Genomic DNA, 23850 nt, shown 5'->3' with positions numbered 1-23850 from the left:
TCGCCATTTAAGAATACGAGTTGGGGGGTCCTTAATACTAAAGGTCCAAAGTATGGCTTGATGGTCACATTTGATGGTAAAAGACTTTCCTATTAAATAGGGACGAAATTGTAGACAGTAAACATAAATGGCATAAGCGTAACGTTCAACAATAGAATACTTTAACTCATGTTCCTCAAGTACATTGCTAGCATAGGATATAACATGTCCTTCCTGAGACAATATTCCTGCGACAGCAACATCACTGGCAGACACAGTGAGCTCAAATGGCTTAGAAAAATCAGGAAACATACGACTGGTGCAGATGATAATTTTTCCTTTAAGAGTTCAAATTTGCGTTCACATTCATCAGTCCATTCAAATTTCTCTTTTGCTTTACTCATGTCAGAGAATTCGTGTGTCAAATCGGAAAAATTTTTAACAAATCTCCTGTAAAAATTCGCTAAACCCATAAATTGTTGAACTTCTTTTAAATTTCGTGGTGGAGGGTAATTTACTATTGTTTCGATCTTTTTAGGATCAGTTCCTAGTCCTTTGTCGCTCACAGAAAATCCTAAATAAATTAATTGATTTTTGACAAATTCGCATTTCCCAGGCTGAAGTTGTAAATTATATTTTTTGAACTGACTCAAAACGAGATTTAATTTCTTTAGGTGATCAGTAATAGTCTCTGAGCAAATGATCACGTCATCCAAGTAAGACATACATGTTCCTCCCGGCAATTCTGCTAAGATGTTTTTCAACATCCTGGAGAATGCTGCAGGAGCACTACAAAGGCCCTGGGGCAATCGAGTAAACTCGAAATGTCCTCCAAGCACATTAAATGCAGTCTTGTGTTGACTTGAATCAGCGATCTTCATCTGATAGTAGCCCGACGCGAGGTCAAGCGTGGTGAAGAACTTGCTCTTTCCCATATGTTATATCGCGGACTAACCTTTAATAAGAAGTAAAGTTGAAGATTCTGGTTAATCCCTTCTCGTCGCCGTTTCCACAGTTAAACTCACGAGGTGACTTTAGTTCACTGCGTTTATTTCAATTAATTTTAAGTCGATGCACAGAGTTCAAATGTAAAAATCCAAGTGACAAAATTAAGAGAGGGAGAGATTGGCGGGAGCCAATACTGGGCAACTCTGAGGAAGAAGAGTTGCGGAGTGGGGGTGAACTGTTCCCAGTTCATCCCAGCTGGTCTGGTCACCATCTAACACCTCCCCCCAGGGAAAAGACGCTGAGCCGTCTTAAAACAGATCCTCCAGCCTTCTTGGGACTCCAATGGACTTGCGCTGACGTCTATAAATAGGTGTTCCAGGCGCAGGACGAGCAGCAGGAGCTGGTGGCGTGTCTGGTGTCAATGGTGCGGGCGGTGATGGTTGATCCGAGGCAGTTGAGGAGGGCAGCGATATTGTAATCGGTCTGTTTGGTGTGCCAGGCGTCGATTGGGTGGACGGCGCCGGGAGTGGGGCTGGAGTAGGGCCAGATCCTCGAGACGTAGTGGGCAGTGGCAAACAATCTGATGTTTGATTCGCCCCGGAATGACGACGTCTCAATTGATTGATATGAGAGCGTATAAGAGTTCCATTGGCCAGTCGGATGTTGTAGTTAACGGATCCTCGATGCTCGATCACTACTCCAGATGTCCATTTGAATTTTACGCCACCTTGAGCGTAAAGTTTGGCGTAAACCTCCTCCCCCCTCGTAAAGGAGCGAGCTTTAGTGCCATGACGACGGTTGTAAGCCTCTTCCATCTTCTCATTCCGTCGGATTGGCTCCTGCTGAGGCTCCTTAAGAAGGTCGAAGATTGTGCGGCCCTTCTTACCATACACCACTTCGTATGGGGACTTTGCTTCCGGCGAATTCTCATTCGGCGTCACTCGATAGTTCGCCAGGAAGTTTTGTAAGGCCGTGTCGAGAGGGACGTTTTTCTGCTTTTCCAGCGACCGTTTGAGTGTGTCGACAAAACGCTCTGCTTGACCGTTACTGGCAGGGCAGTAGGACGCCGTGCGGACATGGTTAATGCCGTGCTCCTTGCAGAAGTCGCCGAAGGTTTCGCTGGTAAACTGCGTGCCGTTGTCGCTCACAAGAGTTTCCGGCAAGCCGTGTCTTGCGAAGCACTCGCGCAGTTTGTCCTTGGTCACGTTCGCGGTCATCGTTGATGTCTTGAAGATCTCAGGCCACTTTGAGAAGGCATCCACGATGAGCAGAAAGTAGTCCGTCTTATATTTGGCATAGTCGACATGGATTCTTTGCCAGAATCTTGTCGCCAATGGCCATGAAGAAAGGTGCGATTTTACAGGGGATTTACTGGCGGCGGCGCATTCCTGGCAGTTCCGGACACGCTGTTCAATTTGACCGTCAATGCCAGGCCAAAATACATATCCTCGAGCCAAGGATTTCATGCGCGACATGCCTGGGTGAGCTCCGTGTAGTTGCTTCAGGATTTTGTCTCGGAACGCCTCAGGAATCACCAGTCTGTCCCTGTAAAATACGCAACCTTTTATTAACGAGAGAGCATCACGAATCTTGTAGTATTGCGCAACTTCCCTGGACTTTATGGCCTTCTCCGTGGATGGCCATCCACCGATGATGTATTTTGCGACGTCTTGGAGCGTCCGTGATGTCTGAGAAGCGCGGTTAATCATCATGTAGTCAACCGGAAGTTGTGATGCTGCATCTCGAGTGACTGCATCGTCCAGGGCCTCCTCTGACTCGATCTGCGCGATGATTACTTCATCATCCTGATCACGCCTCTGCGCCGAGATGAGTCGAGAGAGCACGTCAGCATGCCCAAATTTGTCCGTGGGCATATACTGAATCTCGAAGTCGTATCCGAGAAGGATGAGGGCCCAGCGTTGCAGCCGATTTGCGGTGTGGACAGGAATGCCGTTTTTGCTGCCGAAGATGGACACAAGAGGCTTGTGGTCGGTCATCAAGTTGAATTTCCGCCCGTAGATATAGCGGTGGAACTTCTTCACTGCAAAGATGATCGCTAGAGCCTCTTTCTCGATCTGGCTGTATCGAGATTCGGTGTCTGTGAGCTTCCTGGACGCATGATAGAAGGCCTTCAGACTTCCATCCGGGAGTTTATGATACGCAACACACCCAATTGCGTGGGAAGAAGCATCGGAGGCAACAAATATCGGCATATTCGGGTCGTAGTGCGTTAAGAGCAGGTTGGAGCTTAAGATTTCCTTGAAACGCCTAAAAGCACTCGCACAGTCCCGCGTCCATCGCCATCGAACGCCTTTCTTAAGGAGATAGTCCATGGGGGCGCGAATTTCACTCATGTTCGGCACGAATTTCCCCCAGAACTGCACGGCGCCAAGAAAACTGCGAAGCTCGTGAATATTCTTGGGCGCGGGCATCTCCTTGATAGCGTCGATATTTCCAGGATCAGGGCTCAGGCCTTTTTCGTCTGCAATTACGCCGAGAAACTTGATGTTAGAGGAGAAAAACTTACATTTTTCCAGCTTCACTCGGAAATTGTATTCCTGGAGGCGCGCGAAGACAGCTCTAAGTGTAGAAAAATGTTCCTCGGCGCTGGCGCTGGCCACGCAGATGTCATCAAAGTACGATATGACACCTGGGATTCCCTGGAGCATCCGTTCGACGATTTCCTCGAAAATTCCTGGAGCACTACGAATGCCAGGAGGGAGTCGATTGAAGCGGAACAATCCGCGAGGCGTGTGGATTGTGAGGAGCTTGCTAGACTCTTCGTCGACGGGAATTTGCAGATAAGCGTCGGAGAGATCAATGTGGCTGAAGAATCGCTTGCCAGAGAAGTTACTGAACAAGCTATCCGGATCCGGGATGGGGAAGCAATTCGTCTCGACTGCCTCGTTGAGTCCTGTAGAATAATCCCCACAGATTCGGATCTTGCCGTTTGGCTTCCGTGCCACGACAATTGGAGCTGCCCAAGATGAGAACTCGACCGGTGATATGATTCCGGATGACTGGAGACGTTCGAGTTCCTCGTCAATTGTCCTCATCACGTGGAAGGCAACTGGCCTCTTCGGGCGGAAGACAGGTGTGGCATCGCTCTTGAGGTGGATAGTGGCACATGCTTTTGTGCATAGGCCCATCTCTGTGCTGAAGACAGTGGGAAATTCTCGCTGAAGCTCCTGAACAGCCTGCCTAGTGTCCAGGTCTTTCTCCACAGCGTTGCAGAAGGCATTTGGCGCAATGCCCCAGAGTCCAAAAGCTTCTATCCACTCGATGCCGAAGAGATTTGTGCGGGTGTGGCTGGATACGAGACACCGGCCGCTAATCTCTTTGCCCAGGAAGCTAATCCGGCATTCAAGTTCGCCCTCAAGTGGAATCTGATTAGCTTGGGCGTCTCTCACGGCGATGGAAACTGGGGAGAGCTGCGGCTTCCCAATAGCTTCCCACGTGGTTCGAGAGATGATTGACAAATCTGCTGCGCAATCCAATTGGAACTCGATGATTTGCCCATTGATCCCAGCGGAAAGATATCGCCTCCCAAATCTTTTTGCAGAATACACAGCATTTGTTCGTGGCTGCGCATTTGATTTGCCACTCTTCTTGGAAGTATTGCGACGTTTTGCATTTTTACTCTGCGCATTGTTCCCGGATTTCTGTCCACTTTTATTGCTCGTCTGAGGTGGACAATAGCCGGATTTATGACCAATTGAGTCGCAATCAGTACACTTTTTATTAGAGAATGGGCAATCTCTAATAAAATGCATGGCGCCACACTGATAACAGGGCCGTGGCGGCCTCTCTCTAGTCAAGGGGTTTTTATGCACGCTACTCACTGTGGGCAGAGGCGCATCAGCTCTGGAGTCGCTCTTTATGTTGAGGAGGCGCTTAGCTTCTTCCAGCATAAAATCCAGCGTGATGTTCGTCGAGGGCTCTGTCTCAAGTTTCGTGAGTAGCTGTTCTCTGACAAGAACATATTTGTCGCCTTGGAGACTCAACACGAAGATGATCGCCTTAAAGTGGTCTGATGTACACTCAGTAAGCCGAAAATTCTCGCAGTGTCGATTGACGATGCCTGCGTGAGTCGTCAGATCGTCGGAGTCTCTCATCACGAGTTGCAGGCACTTTCTGCGCGTGCAGAAAAGTGACTCTCCCTTGCCGAAGAGTTTGGTGAGGCACTTGACACTCTCGTCGAACGTGAGATCTGATGGGTTGCGCGGCAAAAGATTGCTGGAGTATTTCTCATAAGAAGAGGCATCGAGACGCCTGATGAGAAGCCTCACTCGCCCCGCATCCGTGAGATTCTTGCCGTCCTCCAAGAACGTCGATCGGTAGCGCTGGAACCAGACATCGAACGTAAGGTTCTGCTCAGGAGCGTGCGTGAACGGCGTGATTCCGCGTGCTAAGGCTTCTGCAGCAACCTCAGTGGACGTCTTGGGAGTCTGCATTGCCTCCAAAAGCGCTATCATCTTGGCCAGAAGATCAGTCATGCCGGCGTCGGCTGGCACAGGTTGCTGGTCTCTGATCGGTGGCTTGGGTCCGTCGTCCATCCCGTCTGCCAGAATTGTTATATCGCGGACTAACCTTTAATAAGAAGTAAAGTTGAAGATTCTGGTTAATCCCATCCTCGTCGCCAGAATTGTTATATCGCGGACTAACCTTTAATAAGAAGTAAAGTTGAAGATTCTGGTTAATCCCTTCTCGTCGCCGTTTCCACAGTTAAACTCACGAGGTGACTTTAGTTCACTGCGTTTATTTCAATTAATTTTAAGTCGATGCACAGAGTTCAAATGTAAAAATCCAAGTGACAAAATTAAGAGAGGGAGAGATTGGCGGGAGCCAATACTGGGCAACTCTGAGGAAGAAGAGTTGCGGAGTGGGGGTGAACTGTTCCCAGTTCATCCCAGCTGGTCTGGTCACCATCTAACACCATATTATCGAATATATCTTCTATACTACCAATAGGGAATTGATCTTTCACTGTAACATCGTTGAGTCGACGAAAATCTATTACCACCCTGTATCGCGGATTGCCATTTGCATCCGGGTGTTTAGGAACGACCACTAAAGGAGAATTATATGGACTGTATGACATTGTAATAACTCCATTCGAAAGCATTTCTTCAATTTGGCGTCTGACTTCTGCACGAAGATGAAAAGGTAACCGATAAGGCTTTTCATTGACCACTCCTGCGTTGGCTTTGGTACGGATTTCATACTCTTCGGCAGTTGTACATGTCAGTTTGTCACCTTTTAAATGAAAAATTTGATGATGTTCCAAAAATATCTCTTTCAATACCTGAAGGGCTTCTGAATCAAGTGAATCTCCAATTTGAATTTCTTGTAGAATATTTTTGACTCGGTCTTCCGCTAAACTATCAAAAGATTTTCCCACTTCTTGAATGTTATATGAGGACAAGAATTCGGTAGAGGGGAAAAATGCGGGAATACTCACTGGAGCATCTCTCTTATTGCATACAAGAATTTTCGCTTTCGAATTTATCGGATGCACAACACAATCAGGAATGAGAATATCAGGTCCAAAGTCGGGGAATCTGCATACAAGGTCTTTATCATTGTTCCGGTTGAAACATGCAGTAAATGAATGTTAGATTTAAGTCCAAAATTGAGACACTATTTTTTACTATTTCTAACATTCTCAGGCCAAGCAAACTTAGTTTAAGTAATAGATATACATCTTAATCGCCAGGTTTAGGTCAAAAAGGTTTCAAATTTCAGCTAGATTAGAAAATAATAGTACCATTTCTAACCCCTTGCACGGCGGTGTAAAATATGCCATTTCCACCGCGAAAACCCGAATATATTTCAGCACACTAGATACTAACCACAACAAGGATCAAGTCCTGACTGAATCCTTGTTGATAAGATAAGATAAATGGGAGAAAAATCAAATAATCTAATCTCCATATAAAGTCATATGAGTCACACACTCGATGCGCTGAGTGACCCACATTCAGAAAAATGCAGCGGGTGCATTTCTCGCCACCACTTTTCGTCACTTCTTTTGTCACTTTGAATTTGTCGATATTACAATTTGTCGCCGAATTAATTAAGTAGGGATAAGAATTTTGTGTATAAAAGACGGTGTAATGCATTGAATAAATCAGACTTCGCATGGAAATCCAGCAGCTTTCAATAAGTAAGCTTCCCTTCCATTAATATTTGCGATTTCTCAGGACCACTTAGCCTTGTCCGCAGCACCTCCAGTGCTTCTTTCAGCGGCTAAGTCTCTGGCTAATATCAGCGGCACTCTTGCCATTCATATTAGCGGCCAGAGTCGGCTCTTTCCCTGCCTCTACCAGCGGCTCCTCTTCAAGGAGCTCCAGTAAAAGCGGCAGTAGAGAAAGAAGTATTTTCTGAGGCTAAACCTTAGCCCAGTGCAAATCGGAGGCACCACCGGTGGTCGCCACTCACCAGGGAGCATTCTTGCTTAAGCCCGGTGGCATTGAATTGCCGTTGACCGAAGGCATTTTAGTCTATACAGGACCCGCCTTGCACTGCTACAGAAGATACTTTGTTCTCTAGAGGGAGCAAGGGGACCTCTTGAAGAAATCGAGAGGCGACTTTCCTCCAGCAAAGTAATTCTCTAAAAAAGCCGATAGAGAATCTTTACATGGTCCTTCGAGCCATCGTAACTTTACATGGTCCTTCGAGCCATCGTAACTTTCAATGGTCCTTCGAGTCATCGTAACATATCATAAACTCACTATCGATCAATTACAGTGAGCAACATCAGCGACTTTTCATCGCAAGGAACCCCTTCCAGGGCTGTCACTCCAGACGTTCAGCCTCCCGAGAGTGGTCATCAGAAGGAAGACCACCGTAATCCACGCACCAGACAGGAGCGTCCCAAAGTGAAAGAATATTTCACGGAGAAGCACCCCGCTTCACATCCCACCGAGAAGCACCCCGCTTCACATTCAGCCAAGAAGCGCCCCGCTTCAACTCCCAAGCACACCGCTTTGAAATCCATCGAGAAGCAACCCGCTTCACTCTCCAAGGATTTACGCCCCAAGGAGAAACATCGTAGTGAGGAACGCCCTAAGCTATCATCTGAGGAAACTCAACGGCTTGTCAAGCAGTGGCTGCTAGAGAACTCTTGTCGTGTGGATCAACCGGCACACCCCAAGATTCCACGCAAGAAAATCACCCTAGACGATTATCGTCGAAGGAACGGCACCATTGCACCCCGAGAGATCGTACTCACGCCCAAGCCGCCAGCTCCATTCCGCATCCCGAAGCTTGATAAGGCGAATCATCCTCCGCTGCTGCAGATTTCACCCCTGGAAATTGAAGAAGACGTCAAGAAAACGGACAAATTGGAACCCCCCAAATCAGTCCCAAAGCATCGCCAAACCATCGCGCCTCCGAAACGTCTTCTGACCAGGAAATCTCAGCTTCCCAAGCCGCAGAGATACGAGCCGTTCCTCGCTGAGCGTCCAGTCCTCGAGCAGCGACACATCGTTCCTGTGCAACAGCCATCCAGGGCCATCGATCACGGACGGTCCATCACGATCACTGTTCCTGGTGACACATCCCTCCATCAAATCCGCAATCTGCTACCACTTGGAGTTCCCAGAGTAGAGCAGAGGAAGGGCAGGAAAAGGGGCGGACGACAGGTCAGGCTGCGTCAGCTCAAAGCAGTCATTCGAAAACTGTCCAAAAAGCAGCCTGTATTCGCTTGAAAAAACAAATAAATACACTTTCTGCTTGCCACATAATCACTGCACTTTTCCACCATGAATATTGATGACGCAGTATCTCGCCAAGTTGATCTTCTCTCTATGCTCAAAGAGATTCGTGACAGATTCACAAAAGAGGGCCCCACTCGTCGTGCCAAGAAAGGCATCTCTTATCATCAGGATCAATTCGACAAACTCTTGACAATCTGGAAAGAATTCGACCAAAATGACTCTCAGCTTCGTCAATCAGCTGATGAGAATCATGAATACTTCACCTCGTTCACATATGATCTTGGAAAAGACTCATATAAAAAAATGAAATCATTAATTGAAAAAGCCATGACAACGGACTTTCAAGCAAAGCCCAATCCAGAGCCCAAACCTCTCGACATTCCCGCGGGAGACTCACACAATGAAAACAATGATGGTAATCCGATACCACCTAATGACAATGGGCAGCGACTTCGCCAAATGCTCGATGCACTTTCATCCACTGATCAAATCACTGATCAAGAGGACTGGATTCGTCCCAATTCTCTTCCAAAATTGCCTCCTGTAAAACTACACAAGTTTTCGGGCAAAAATGAAGAATGGCAAGCCTTTATCGAGCTCTTTATGAGTGTCATCCACGGCAACCCATATATCAGCAAAGTGCAAAAACTCCACTATTTGATTACACATTTAGACGGACAACCAAAGCAGCTCCTCGCGCATTTTTCTCTCACTGACGCTAATTACGATAGCGCTCTCCAAATCCTCAATGCGCGTTACAACAATCAAAGACAGATGGTCACCAACTATATGAACGCAATTGTTTATCACAAAAAACTCAACGTTGGATCCGCAGACGACGTGATCCATCTCCACGATGCTATTAACTCCAGTTTAGCCGGATTAAAGAATCTTGGCTATGACATCTCCACTTGGGACCCCATCCTCGTCACTGTCGCCATTCAAAAGTTTGACCCAGACTCAAACAAGGCCTTCGAGGAAAACATATCCGACATAACAGCTGTTCCAACCATTCCAGAGCTCCTCAAGTTTCTCATGAAGAGATATAGAGTTCTACTTACCAGTCCCAAGGATGGCCATCAATCTAAAGACAAGAAAAAGTCTTTCCATATCACTTCTGCTAAAGACAACTGCTCAAAATGTGGCAGAAATCATCCACTGATCAAATGTTTTGAGTTCAAGAAACTCAGTCCCTATGACCGGACACAGTTTGCAAAAGATCAGAACTTATGTCTCAACTGCCTATACCACGACAAAAAAGACCAATGCAAGAGCAAGAAGACTTGTTTTACTTGCAACAAAAAGCATCATACACTGCTACACTTCGAAAACAAGAAGTTTGCTGCACAATCTCAAGCTACAAAGGCTCAAGCTGAAGACGCCTCCGAGACAGTAGCCATGTACAGCAAATCCGCCTCCGTCATTTTACCCACTGCTCAACTCAAAATTCAAGCCCGTGACGGTGGTTGGCACCTCATGCGTGCTCTCCTGGACACCGGCTCAGGCGAGACATTCATCTCAGAGAGTGCTGCACAAATTCTGAGGCTTCCTAAAAGGAAGCTCATGATCAATATCAAAGGCATCGGAGAAGTCAATGCAGGGACTTGCAAGGCTGCAATTGACATAATTATCTCTCCACGCATGGCTTCAGACCAAAAGTGGAACACCACTGCACTAGTTCTTCCAAAACTATCCTCATTTTTGCCAGCAAATCCCATAAGCTCCAGTTTCGATCTTCATAGAATTGAGAAACTCACATTGGCCGACCCAAAGTTTAATGTTCCAGGCCATATAGACCTCATTCTCGGCACTGAAATCTACTCTCAAATCATCAGAACTGATTTGAAACGTGACCCAAGCGGCTTGGTAGCTCAAGAAACAGGCCTTGGGTGGATAATCCTGGGCAATACACTCAATCCGGGACAACACCGAGAAGTCATCAGCATGATCTCACTCGCAGATCTTGATAAATCGCTCAGAGCTTACTGGGAAATGGACACTGGAGACGGAGCCACAATCGAAGAACATACCGAATGTGAGGAGCACTTCGAGTGCACTCATCTTAGAGGCAGTGATGGACAATATCAGGTCCGCCTTCCATTTAAAAATATAGAAAATGCCCAGCTTGGAGAATCCAGGAACCAAGCACTTGCACGTTTCCTCTCAATGGAGAAGAAATTTGCCGCAAATAATTAAGGTTTTATAATTGCTGAGAACCAAAACACGTGCTGTAGGTTTCACGATCTATTTAATTCTACTCGCTCTCTTCGATGCAATACTCCGATGCACCGCTCTGCAGTGCTCACAGATACATGTTTACATTCTTCATATAACTCCTCCCTCCTCAGAAGGTTTCACTCCTACAGGAGTGAAAAGGATATCGGTAAGTGAAGTTACATTTTTTGCTTGAGATGTAGGATTGCGTACAATTCCTGTTCTATTTCTTTTTGAATAAATTACAATTATTATTATTCCAAGACATACCAAAATGATGAAAACAATGCTACTGAATGATAAATGATAAATATGTTTGTCTTCTAATTCTTCAATTTTCTTTCTATTTTGTATATTTAATTTATTTAAGTAATGAGTATTTACTGTATCGATTAGATTTTATTGATTTATTTTAAAGATTAAACGAACTTACCTGTGAAGTTTAATCATAATTCTACGAGCTCCTTCTCTGAAGATGATCACTACTTGTAGTCCCTCTTTCCGTGCTTGCTTAACCACACTTTCAACGGTTTTAATTTTAAAACAGTCGTCTAATCGACGACGAGGCCTATAGGCCTCAAGGCCTATAGCGGCCCACATCCGGCATCTCCGTCCCGCCGCCATCTTTATGTCATTATTTCAACTACAAGGTCATAACTTTTGGGGCTAACTGAATTATATTAAGTTCAGATTAGGGGCAGTTCAAAGAACCGGGCGGGACGTGATCATCTTCAGAGAAGGAGCTCGTAGAATTATGATTAAACTTCACAGGTAAGTTCGTTTAATCTTTAAATTCTACTTCGCTCCTTCTCTTTCGATGATCACTACTTGTAGTCGTTCAACACAGTTATGACCTGTGAACCATAAACTTGAGAACTAATCCAATTTATTTTCTCACGCTACTTAATAGTAAAGTAGCAACAATTCACTTAACATCGACAGTTAAATATTTCATGAATTAATATTAATTCTTAAGAATAGTTTTAGCAAACATATCTTTCGTATTGGTCAAAGGTAGTTTATAAAAATTTGCAAATGTCTTGGACTTGTCTGACCAACCCGCGGATCTCTTTATTATATCTATGTTTAATCCTTTCCTATCCGCACAAGAAGTTGATGCGTGTCTTGTCGAATATCCCTTGAACATTGTCGTGTCTATTTTGCACTTAATAAGGACTTTGAAAGCGAGAAAAGGTGGAATGATCTCGGTGTGGCAGAGCTGGTGGCGAGATTCAGGAAAACCCTGGGAATCTCTCCTGCCGTTTGGGTCTTCTCTTGGGGGGAAGGAAATTGCACCTCACGAGCGAGTATTCGCTCGAATGGGATGCAATCTCTTTAACCAAAGGTGACTGGCGCGAATGGATCGCGGCCGAGTTCCTTTGTGGGGTTGAGGGTGAACAATTAAACACTTGATTGCACTTTAACACTTAATCTAATTTACTCTACTCAAATTAACACTTAACACAACTTATTACAAATAAAAAGCGGCTCCTGCCTTGAATTTTATGTGGCTCTTGCCATTTGCTACAAAAGACACTTCTTAGTGTCGTCATCTTTCCCCCTCCCTTGCACCACACAAAAAAAAGCAACCCTTAGTTCAGCTACTGCATCACCCAATCTTCTGGGTTTCAATGCAAGGCCCAAGGGCTCTTTCTGTGAACAATTGCGAACGACGACTGACTTTAATTGTCGCCCGCGTCTCAATATATTGCAAATTTGTTTACGCTTCTCCTGAGGGAAGAAGTGTAAACGGCGGGAGTGGGAGAACTCTCCGCCCTTATTACTAGATCAGCAAAACTGATCACAGCGTGGGTCGTCCCCGCTGTTCAAGTTAGCCTAAAATTAATTATAATGGGAATTATAAGATGGGAATTATTGATACAAAATTAACACAAATAAACCCTGTTCATTTCTCATGAACATCCTGCCCGGGGACCGCGCTAGCAGATGGCTGCGATGCTCTTGCCTTTAGTAGCCTGTTGAATCTTTCAGCTAAGTCCTCATCGTTCTTCTGGTCCCTGATCTGCTTCACGCGTTGTCGTCTCCAAGTGACACCTGCCAGGAAAGCTCCTATCAGGATGACCGTTCCTAGGATCGTTGCCGTAGGGGTTGGGTGGATCTTCCAAGATCGCTTCTGTCCGGAGCTCCTGCTCCTGGGTTCCACGTAATCTCCAGTGGTCGGTTGGAGTGTACCTTCAACCTCCAGCAGGGTGACGTTGCAGGGCTTCCTCGGTAACCTGCTTGATATTTCATCAATCACGCATGTCGGTTGCTCCTTCAGACTCCTTCGGCTCCTTCGGTGAAGTATCTCCGGCTGTTGTAGTCGACAGCCGACGTCTCCGTTCCTGGGTCAGGTACAAAAGATGTTCCCTTCTCCAGCCGTGCTGGAAAGGGATTTACGTGCAGAAACTGGCAGCTGCTCTTCTCCCGTATCCGGAGACTGCCGTGCACGTGGATGTTCTCATTCTCCAGAATGAGCTCGACGATTGTCGTCGGAACCGTGAGTATCTGATAACCCGTACCAACCTTTGCTAACGTTCTTCTTGTGATCCTCGCCAAAGTCTTGCGTGAGGAAAAGTCTAAAAGACTCACTCTTCCCTTTTCTGCTCTCGAGAGTCGCTCCCAAACTTCGTCGAGTTCTTCAGAGTGATCGCTAGCGGCGGCGTACATAAGCCGTACCTCCAATCTTACGCGGTTGTGGTCTGATGCTGCGTTCCAGCGCTGTAGGTCCGCTATCAGTTGAACCATTTCATTAATCTTTTCAGTGTACTGCGATGGCTTGCTGTTCACTTGATCAACGCTTTGGTCCACCTTGGCGCATAGAAGCATGTTATACTGATTCGCCGATGTGTCCTGCTCCAACAGGTTGTACCTTAAGTCGGCTACATCATTGTAAGCCTCGTCGTTGACTCCTAAACCTTCGACATAGAGCCCAGTCTGTGGCTCGAATGTACTGTAATTATGAGTCCAGGCTACGCCAAACGTCAGTAGCGTCAGAAGTAGGAACAATAGGACTGATTTCCATGCAACACGGAAACATCTTGAAGTGCGAATTGTCCTGCTGTTGCTCTCAGTTTGGTGTTTCTCAGCCGCCTCCTCGTTGGTCGCCTGATCAACTGGAGGTTTCACAATCTTGATGATGGGGCGCGTTTTCGATCCGTCATCTGCCTTGAGTTCCACTACTCGGTTTACTCCATCGTCTTCAGGATGCCGCTGTTGTGGCTGATCTCTTGACCAACCTTTTCCTAGAGACCGGTGTAACCTTGTAACCTTTTTCCACTTCCAGGTGGGCTCTTCCTCCACCACCTCCTCCTCGGGCGGGGCCATCAATTGCTTTCCGATGAGGAAATCTCCCGGCATCAGGGCCGCAAGATCGGCTGAATCACCAACCGCTGGTGAGAGGGACATCGAGTTCAGCGTCGCCTCGATCCTTTTCAAGACGGTCACGAACTCCTTTTCGCATCCATGCTGTTCCTTGACGGGCTTAATCTCCTGATCTGAGTCCCCTGTGTCATTAATTTCTCCGTTGAAATTTGTTGTGGCCACCATGCTGATGACGTGAATTTCTTTTGGCTTATGCGCACCCATGAGCATCCAGCCTAGTTCAGTGTTCTGAGCGCTGATGTCTTCAGCTTTCTTGATTCCCTCCTTGAGAATCGCTGCATATATCCGTGAGCCCAGAATTAGATCGATCGGTCCTGGTGTCATAAAACAAGGATCTGCTATGGGTATGTTGTCCACATTAAAACTCTTGTATGATGCAGAACTGATCTCCGTTTGAGGCAAGAATCCTGTGAGTGACGAGAGTACCAGGGCGTTCAGCTCCAGCTGAAAGGTCGAGGGGAATCTTGGGGCCATGGTAAGACATATCTGATGTCGTGAAGTTGGAGCGGGCGCTCCAGCTATGCCTCTGACTGGTGCGTTGATCTTCACCCGAGGCAGAGCTAAGTCCTGAGCTGCTCTTTCTGATATAAACGAATCTCCAGATCCAGTGTCTATCAAAGCTCGTAGGAGTGTCCATGAACCATCAGCCTGTTTTACTTTAAGGAGAGCTGTGGGAAACAGTGGTGTTGCCGCAGCTGCGTGCAAGGCCAGTCGTTCCTCAAATTCATCCTTATTATCCCTGATGCTTACTAGAGCATCAGTGGGCTCCGCTTCCTCTTCTTCGAAATGTAACGTCTCATGATGTTCTTCGTCACATTGCTTGCACATATGAACCTTTGTGCACTCTTTGTCCCTGTCCTTTTTATGCCCGAGGCAATTTAGGCACAAGTCCAGCTTTATCGCCATCTGAAGCCTCTGATCTGATGTCAATTCCAGATATCTTGGACAGCTGGCGAGTGTGTGCTCCTCTTTGCACAGAAAACAAACCATCGTTGGCTTGGTCGACGTGGAGTGATACGATTTGTTGCTATCAATCCTATCCTTTCCTCCTTTCTTCTTCTCAGCGAAGTTCCTGATAGAAGACAGTACGAGATGTCTCTTGAACAGGAATTTAAGAAACTGTTTTACAGTAGGCACCTCGGTTGGCTCATCCAATGATTGTTCGAACAGCTGAATCGATTCATCATCCAGCTTCCTTATGCACATCCCTATTATCAAGGGATCCCAGTGCTCCGTGCGGTAACCTAGGCTTCCTAGCCCGGCGAGTGCTTCGTTGAGCCTGTCGTGTAGATCAACGATGTCCTTGGCGCTGCGGTATTCGACTCTCCTGACGTCGAGCAACAGATTCACATAATCAAAGGTCGTCTTCCTTTTGTGATCATATCTGTTTCTTAGCAAGTCCAGCGCCGCTTTGTAGTGATCACCTGTAGGCGAAAGGTGACTCACTAACCGCTTTGCGTCCCCCTCCAGGTAGGACAGAAGATACGACATCTTGTCCGTATCGCAATGGTTCGGGTCGTTGTGAATAACGTGAGAAAACATTTCAAAAAATCCGCGCCACTCACTGGTTTTTCCACTAAACATGGGCACCTTTAGTGGCGGCAAATTTGGCCTCTTGTTCTCTCGCTTCAGCTCATCCATGACCATACGCAACATTTGCCCTCTTCCAATTTGAAGGACGAAAGGGCCTGAATCCTTTTCCGCCGAGCGGAAAATATCGTCGTTTTCCTCGTCGTCAAGGAAATTTGACTTGGAGCGGTCCTGTTTGCTCCTTGATCCTCCTGATTGAGAATCCTTCCATTCCAATGGTTTCTCCTTATGGGAATTTTTCTTTTTTGTGATCACTTTTTTGTACTTGTCAGCCTCCTCGGCCTCTGTGAAACGCAAAAAATCTCCCTGGGACTCTTTTAGTGTCTTATCATTGACGCGGGGCAATGTCGGGACTTCGCCAACAGAGTCGTCCTCTGAATCCTGAATGACACTCTTGCACATCTCCTGATATGCCTTTGACATGCCCTCCCGGGCCTCCTCGTGAAACGCTTTTATGTCCTCAAAAAGAGTGGTGCGAAAATATTGGTTGTCAGGCTCCAAATGTTCCACGAGAATCCCGTGATTTGTGGAAATGGTGGCCCAAAGCTTCTGGAGCTTGTCCATTGCTTTTCCAATATAATCCGCAGTTTTCCTGTTCCCCTCTTTTTTGAAATTTTTCCATAAGCGCTCCATATCTGCTGCGCGCGCCGCAGATTCAGCTAAAATCGCCGTGGTGTCCATGGCTTACGAATAGCGTGTGAAGAGGAATGGAAAAAAAATACACTGTCGCGAAGAGAAAAATGCACGCGCGCTGGTGTGGCAGTGAAGTTATTTGCCGAGCCAGCCAAATTTTTTCGTGCCCACGATGACGCGTTATTGAAATTATACGCGCTCCTTCCGTCGATGTTTTTTGTGTATTAATTCCTTCAGCCTGGACTTCCAAGTCCTTTACCTCCTCCAGGAGTGTTTCCAGATCCTTGATGATCTTAATGCGCCTCTTGGCATGAATTTTTATCCCTCTGCGCAAACTCTTTGAGCGCTCGAGCAAATGATAAAGGTTTTCGCAAGGAAATTGGGGGAATAAAATTCGTCGAATTTAAGAAGACGTTAAGCGACAGCAAAGACTTGGGTTTTCCGTGGTCTCGAAGGACCATGAAAGCGAGAAAAGGTGGAATGATCTCGGTGTGGCAGAGCTGGTGGCGAGATTCAGGAAAACCCTGGGAATCTCTCCTGCCGTTTGGGTCTTCTCTTGGGGGGAAGGAAATTGCACCTCACGAGCGAGTATTCGCTCGAATGGGATGTAATCTCTTTAACCAAAGGTGACTGGCGCGAATGGATCGCGGCCGAGTTCCTTTGCGGGGTTGAGGGTGAACAATTAAACACTTGATTGCACTTTAACACTTAATCTAATTTACTCTACTCAATTTAATACTTAACACAACTTATTACAAATAAAAAGCGGCTCCTGCCTTGAATTTTATGTGGCTCTTGCCATTTGCTACAAAAGACACTTCTTAGTGTCGGTCTCTTGACCACCAAAAAAATGCAATTAGTTCAACTACTGCATCACCCAATCTTGTGGGTTTCACTGCAAGGCCCAAGGGCTCCTTCTGTGAACAATTGCGAACGACGACTGAAATTAATTGTCGCCCGCGTCTCAATATATTGCAAATTTGTTTACGCTTCTCCTGAGGGAAGAAGTGTAAACGGCGGGAGTGGGAGAACTCTCCGCCCTTATTACTAGATCAGCAAAACTGATCACAGCGTGGGTCGTCCCCGCTGTTCAAGTTAGCCTAAAATTAATTATAATGGGAATTATAAGATGGGAATTATTGATACAAAATTAACACAAATAAACCCTGTTCATTTCTCATGAACAGACTTGTTTAATCCACTGGCTTAATGTCTGTGCTCCAACTCTATTATGTGGACGTTTGTGTGAGACGAATACAAATAATTTATCTCCTCTAATTACTTGTGTCCGTCTCAAATATTCTTTAAGTACAGACGCCACACATACTTTAAAGTTTTCCTTATAGTATGGCAAGTGCAAAATAGGTTGAAACTTGTTCAGACCAGAAGTCTTGACACGATTGGGAATTCGTACATCAATCATTTCATCATTTTCAGTAATTTGATCAATTTTCATCAAAGAAAATGTTTGCAATCGCTGACCAGTTGTTAATGCCAATAACATGATCAGTTTTTGAGAGAGCTCCTTAAGAGACAAGTCAGGATTATCTGGTCTTTTACAAAAATAGTCTAATACAGTCTGTGGATTCCATGTCACATTATATCTTGGCTTTCCTGGTCTTATGTTTGCCACTCCTTTAAAAAATCTCTTAATATTATCATCTTGAGCTAATCCTGATCCAGCAATGAGAGCAAGAGCCGATCGATATGCATTCAGAGTTCCATATGCGGCTCCTTTATGAAATTCTTCCGTCAAAAAGCGCAATACTTCACTGACTTGTGGATTAAAGTGAAAAGTTTCTCGCAATCTTGAACAAAAAGTCCACCACTTCTTTAGACCAATATCATATTGCTTCCACGATGATAGTGTCAGAGATGAAAGCAATATATCGTAAGATTCCTTAGGTAAACCTTTTAACTCACAACTTCTCCTGACAAAATTGCGGCCACCAGGATAGTCCTCGTCCATAATCTGTCGGAAGAATTATCAATGAACTTATTAGCTGGCAAATAGACAACTTCTGAGTCTATCATAGAGCAAAAGGTTGGATACCAAGGCTGTGATGGCCACTTTGGTACAACAAGAATACCCCTTGCTCTGTCATACTTAATCTTTTGTAAGACTCTAAGTATCAGAGAGAAAGGAGGAAACGCATAGAAAAAATAACCTTCCCATGGTATAGTGAATGCATCTATAGCTAGAGCACAAGGATCTCGTTTCCACGAAACATACTTTGTGCACTTCGCGTTTGCCCTTGAAGCAAATAAGTCAATCTCTGGTCTCCCTAGTTCTCCAATGATCTTCTTAAATCCCTTTTTCGACAGTTCAAATTCAGTGTTGGGCTGCAGTCTTCGCGATTCAAAATCCGCTTCAGTATTTTCTTCAGATTTTATATACGATGCGAAAATCCAAATTCTTCTTGCTTCGCACCATTTCCAAATCATCTTGGCTAAATTACTTAATTCAGCTTTCTGAACACCACCCATTCTATTGATATACGATATCGCTGTGGTGTTGTCAATGCGAAGCAAAATCTGGCAATCGTGTAAATCACTCGCAAAACACTTAAGACCAAAGAAGGCAGCCATTAACTCAAGTAAGTTAATACTATACTCCTTCTCCGATTGTTTCCACAAACCATTCGATCTTTTGTCTTTACACACTGCACCCCAACCTGATAGTGAAGCGTCAGAAAAAATAACCAGGTCATATCTTGGATGACGCACTGGATTATAACTTCGAGACCCAACTGAATTCCACCAATTCAGTTCCTCCATTACATCTTGATTGATTACAATATGCCCCTTGTAACTACCATTACTTTTCTCAAGAGCTCTGAATTTCAATCGTTCGCATGATTTTGTGTAAACCATCCCATAGTTTACTGCTTGGCAACATGACACCAAATACCCCAAGGTTTCTGCGAACTTTTGGATTGTGTATCTTCCATCCACCTTGAATTGTCTCACTAGCATTCTAATCTTTTCTCTTTTAGCATCGGGCAGCTCTACTCTCATATTGCTTGAATCGTAAATAACTCCCAGAAATCGGCATCTCTTCGAGGGTTCCGTCATGCTTTTTTCATAATTCACTACAAACCCAAGTTTTATAAGCGTATCTTCAACAACTTTCACGTCCCTTGAACATACTGCTTTTGAACATGCAGTTATCCAGATGTCATCCAAATAGATGACAACTGTAATTCCCTTCTCTCGTAGAGATGCCACAACTGGCTTAAGAATCCTTGTGAAAACCATCGGTGCAGTACATAGACCGAATGGTAGGCACGTAAATTCATACAAGCGATTCTTAAACTGAAATCTCAAGAATTTTCTGTCTGATTCAGCAACTGGCACCAGATAGTATGCATCCTTAATGTCTAGAGATGCCATATAATAATTTCTAGACATAAGTCTCATTACTGTGCGACCATCTTCCATTTTAAAGTGTTTTGGCTCAATGAAATTATTTAGTTCTTTCAAGTTAATAATAAAGCGATTAGAGCCATCTGGCTTTGGAACGCAGAATATTTTCGAGATGAACTGGCCAGATTTTGCACAACACTGCTCTATTGCCCCCTTATCTAATAATTGATTCACCAACACCTCAATTTTGCATCTCTCGGCAGCTGACCAATTTTCCTCCTCAGGAATTCTCGATTGGTACACTTTTCTACAAAAGGGAATTCTATATCCCTTGATCCATGACAAAACAACTTCATCTTTAACAAGGTTTTTCCAAGAATCATAGAAATAACCTAATCTTCCTGCCGTTCTGCTTACGTTTATCGTCGAGATGTTCGCGATGGTCGATGGCTCGCCCTGTGATCCGGTGATCGACGACGATGATGGGGACGCTTCGGCGAACGATACTTGCCGCGTCTCGGAGATCTCTTCTGTTGACGAGAATAGTTCCTCTGATTCCCGTCTCTCTTCTTGTACTGAGTACGAGACGGGAACTTGAAGTTTTTTGGCTTCTTCTTGTATCGCTTGATCTCCTTCCCCAAGCTGTCCATTGCCTTTCCAGCCTTCAACTCTTCATCCATAACTTTTCCAAAGAGAAATCCATCGATCAGTGTCTCGTTCAGGGTGTTTATAGTCTGCGTCTCCACATTGGACAAAATCAAATTGCGACGCATCACTGAATCCTCGTGATACAGGTTCGCAGCAATCTTCACCCCCTCCGTCAACTTATCCATGATGAACTTCCACTGAGGGATATCTCGATTATCCGCAATCACTGTGGTAACTTGAGTGAAGGCAGAGAGACATGCGGCCATCATGTTCTGGCGCTTGACAATCCTGTCATCTCTTACAACCACTGGTTCAGGCATCGTTCTCTTGAACACCCCATTTAGCTTTGGAGCAGCAAAAGATGTAGCATTACTGGGCAGAGGGAGATTTGCTATCAATCCCTTGAGAAATTCCTCCGGAATTCCTTTATCCATTATTTTCTGCACTCTTGTAAGCAGTTCCGAGTTAATTTCTGGCGCCAACTTCACCTCTTGGTGATAATCCTCACCAAAAATCTCCATCTTCTGCTCAATTGAAGTCGAGACGTTCTCAGACAACTTATCAGTTGGAAGCTGATCCTTATCTTCAGACAAAATAGAACGCACTTCGCTGTCATGGATTTCACTGGCTTCCAGGCTTATCTCAGTGTCTGAAACTGGGTTGTTCCAAGAACTTCCGGAACTATCTCGGCTGCTGCTGTGACTGCAACTGCTTCCACGCCTACGACTGCCTCTGCGACTATGGCTGTGACTGCTTCCGCTTCTGCGACTGCGACTGCTGCGGCTGCGACTGCAACTGCTCGCGCTCGTACGTCTGCAACTGCTTCCGCTTCTGCGCCTGCGACTCCTTCCACTCCTACGCCTGGGACTCCTGCTTCTAGACCTCATCAACGCGGAGCGTTGTGACCTGTGGTCTCGTCTGCGGCTGCTTCTCCCTTTAGTTCATGTAAGAAAGAACAAGAAAACAATTAGGTTATGTTACCTGATTTGGTGTGTTGTTCGCACAATAGTCGAAATAGCAGCATTTAATGATGATTAGAGACGTTGGACTAAATGTGTGGTACTATTCGGGCCCCCCGAATATCTTGTATGTGGCCCCCACATAAAGAAACTCACACATAAGGGCACCGCCCCAATGATGGAAATCCCCCGGACTTCCATCTTGACTGCTTGGGTAATTTCTCAACAGAGAACGTGAGTGTGCACTCCTGTTCACGCACATCACTCGGGCTTCGTGATTTGATCACTTTATGGACAATCTGTCACGCCGCTGTGTACCCAATTATGCAATCATCAGTCATTATGCAGTCATGTCGGCCATGAAGAGTTTCTGAAAGTACACACAGAACACACGGTGACAGAATTATCTTAGCTTTACTCTCTCTGTCTTTCTTTTCCTTCCGTATCTTCTGGCGCAACTCCTTTAGAGCAATAAATGCTCTCTCCTTTTGTTTATTTGAACTCATTATCTCGAATTTTAAGCAAGAAAAATCACTTTTTCTTCACCGCACATGTTTGTGGTTCAGCACACAAAAGAAGAATGACATAAAGATGGCGGCGGGACGGAGATGCCGGATGTGGGCCGCTATAGGCCTTGAGGCCTATAGGCCTCGTCGTCGATTAGACGACTGTTTTAAAATTAAAACCGTTGAAAGTGTGGTTAAGCAAGCACGGAAAGAGGGACTACAAGTAGTGATCATCGAAAGAGAAGGAGCGAAGTAGAATTTAATGTTATGCAATGGTAAAATTTTCTTGGGCGAATAGAATTGAACAGACTCATCAACAAAACTTTTATTATTTATTATTAAACTGCAATTATTAAATTTTATTAAAAACGTTGTTAAATTGATTTCTTTTATCTTATTACAAGAATTTTCAAAGTTTAGTATTTTGGTATTTTTCACAATAATATATTGCTCACTGATGAGTTCGACTGAACCTTGTTCATCGTTTCTGAAACTACAATTTCCTTGATTTCCTCTGATAATATTATTAAAACATGAATCTTCCTTTAGTTGGATTAAATCTTTATAGTAACATATATAAACTCTATTAATTTTTGGACATTTTGTTGATGAATAATAGGTAACTTTTTCTCCAACCATACCATAAGGATATGGAGGTGTAATTGTAAGATTATTTTTTGTTGGTAATGATTCCAATTGAATCATTTCAAACTTTTCATTAGTAAACTTTGGGACTTTTACTCGAAAAACAATTTTTGTGTTATTATAATAAGCCTGAAGGGAACAATATTCGTATATTTCCTCATAAGATGATAGATAGATATGATTTTTCAATTTTTCATAGATAAATTTTAGTTCTTTTTCATCAAATATGTGCTTTGATATTACACCAGTTTTTGAAACCAAAATAACATCACTTATAAGATCCAGATGACTTTGCAAAATATCAATTTGAAACATCAGCATATAACCATTGTGATTCATTTCTATTTTTTCCATAAAATTTAGATTTTCTAAGTTATTTAATTCCAAAATTTTCTTGATGTGTGTTTGTTGTTCGTTTACAATATCAGTTAAGTTATTATATTTTTCAATAAGAACATCGTTTAGGTCTATCTGGACATTATTTTCATTTATTAATCTTTTTGTATTCTCTTTTAAAATTTCTATTTCATTGTAAATTTTACAAGCATCTTCATGATCCATATTTCCTGTTAAAAATTTGATACCAGATCCAACTATGTTTAATAAACCTCTTTTTTCTCTCTTGATAGGATATATCCCTTTAAGAGTGTCTTTTAATAACTTTACTCGACTTTCTAATAAAGTTAACATTCCGTTATTTAAATCTTTTAGCTTTAATAATGATGATTCCAAATTGAAAACGCAATTTTGATAATCGTCCAGGTCCAAAATGTGATATAATTTAATGTAATCGTTTATGACTTTTCCTTCTCCGATATTAAAGCCTAATAGTCCTGAGTTCTCCGTCAAATCTACCACCTCCATTTTTTGAGATACTACTCCGATTATTAAAGTTCTGTAAAGATAATTAATTTTTTTTTTTTTTTATTTAGTATTAGGTTTAAGAAGCGTCTGTTTGTGTAATTTTCTGTTTGTCTCGTCATGGATTGTCAGTTTTTGTTGTGTCTTGATTTTCGTTCGTCTAAATTTTGGGGTCTGTTTTGTTCGTCTGTCTTTTATCACGTAAATAGGTTTGTCCGGATCGTAAGCTATAGGTGGATCTCTGTTTTTGTTTAATTTTTCAATCGTCTCCTTTTTTCGTCTGTAAATGATTGGGGAGACTTTGTCATACAGCTCAGTCTGGTGTTTCATTAGAATTTCCAAATTCGGTGTAAGTTGTTCGTCATATCTTCGACCAAAGAATAATTCAAAAGGGGT

At 44.3% G+C, this 23850-nt stretch overlaps 3 protein-coding genes across 3 annotated transcripts; 1 reads left to right on the top strand and 2 right to left on the bottom strand.

Annotated features, from left to right (window-relative positions):
- Window positions 1-1235: 1235 nt before the first annotated feature.
- On the bottom strand, window positions 1236-7424 carry LOC132265509 (uncharacterized protein K02A2.6-like). The gene is made up of 4 exons (XM_059766206.1): window positions 7369-7424; window positions 4770-5517; window positions 3455-4661; window positions 1236-3409 (listed from the first exon to the last, which is right to left on the bottom strand). Exons 1-4 carry the CDS (start codon window positions 7422-7424, stop codon window positions 1236-1238), a joined length of 4185 nt encoding a protein of 1394 aa, XP_059622189.1.
- A 1269-nt stretch (window positions 7425-8693) lies between these two features.
- Window positions 8694-10844, top strand: LOC132265508 (uncharacterized). The gene has a single exon (XM_059766205.1). The coding sequence runs from the start codon at window positions 8694-8696 to the stop codon at window positions 10842-10844; it is 2151 nt and encodes a 716-aa protein (XP_059622188.1).
- Window positions 10845-17605: 6761 nt separating this feature from the next.
- LOC132265507 (uncharacterized) lies at window positions 17606-19862 on the bottom strand. Its single transcript, XM_059766204.1, is given in 3 exon segments — window positions 17606-17695; window positions 17752-18441; window positions 19620-19862. Coding segments are annotated over 3 exon segments (1023 nt in total).
- Between the last annotated feature and the right edge of the window lie 3988 nt (window positions 19863-23850).

The sequence above is a fragment of the Phlebotomus argentipes genome, unplaced genomic scaffold (genome assembly GCF_947086385.1).
Source record: "Phlebotomus argentipes unplaced genomic scaffold, Phlebotomus argentipes genome assembly contig_20, whole genome shotgun sequence".
NCBI classification, from domain to species: Eukaryota; Metazoa; Arthropoda; class Insecta; order Diptera; family Psychodidae; genus Phlebotomus; species Phlebotomus argentipes.
Note: the sequence above shows the minus strand (reverse complement) of the source record. Positions and strands in the feature narration are given on the sequence as shown.

Bases quoted from the DNA above. Each gene is read 5' to 3' on its own strand.
- LOC132265509 (XM_059766206.1), bottom strand. From the start codon at position 7,424: ATGCCTTCGGTCAACGGCAATTCAATGCCACCGGGCTTAAGCAAGAAT. The intron at 5,518-7,368 runs GTGAGTGGCGAC...TTCTTATTAAAG, and splicing joins TTAAGCAAGAATGCTCCCTG to GTTAGTCCGCGATATAACAA. The intron at 3,410-3,454 runs GTAAGTTTTTCT...GCGTAATTGCAG, and splicing joins CCGAGTGAAGCTGGAAAAAT to ACGAAAAAGGCCTGAGCCCT.
- LOC132265508 (XM_059766205.1), top strand. From the start codon at position 8,694: ATGAATATTGATGACGCAGTATCTCGCCAAGTTGATCTTCTCTCTATG.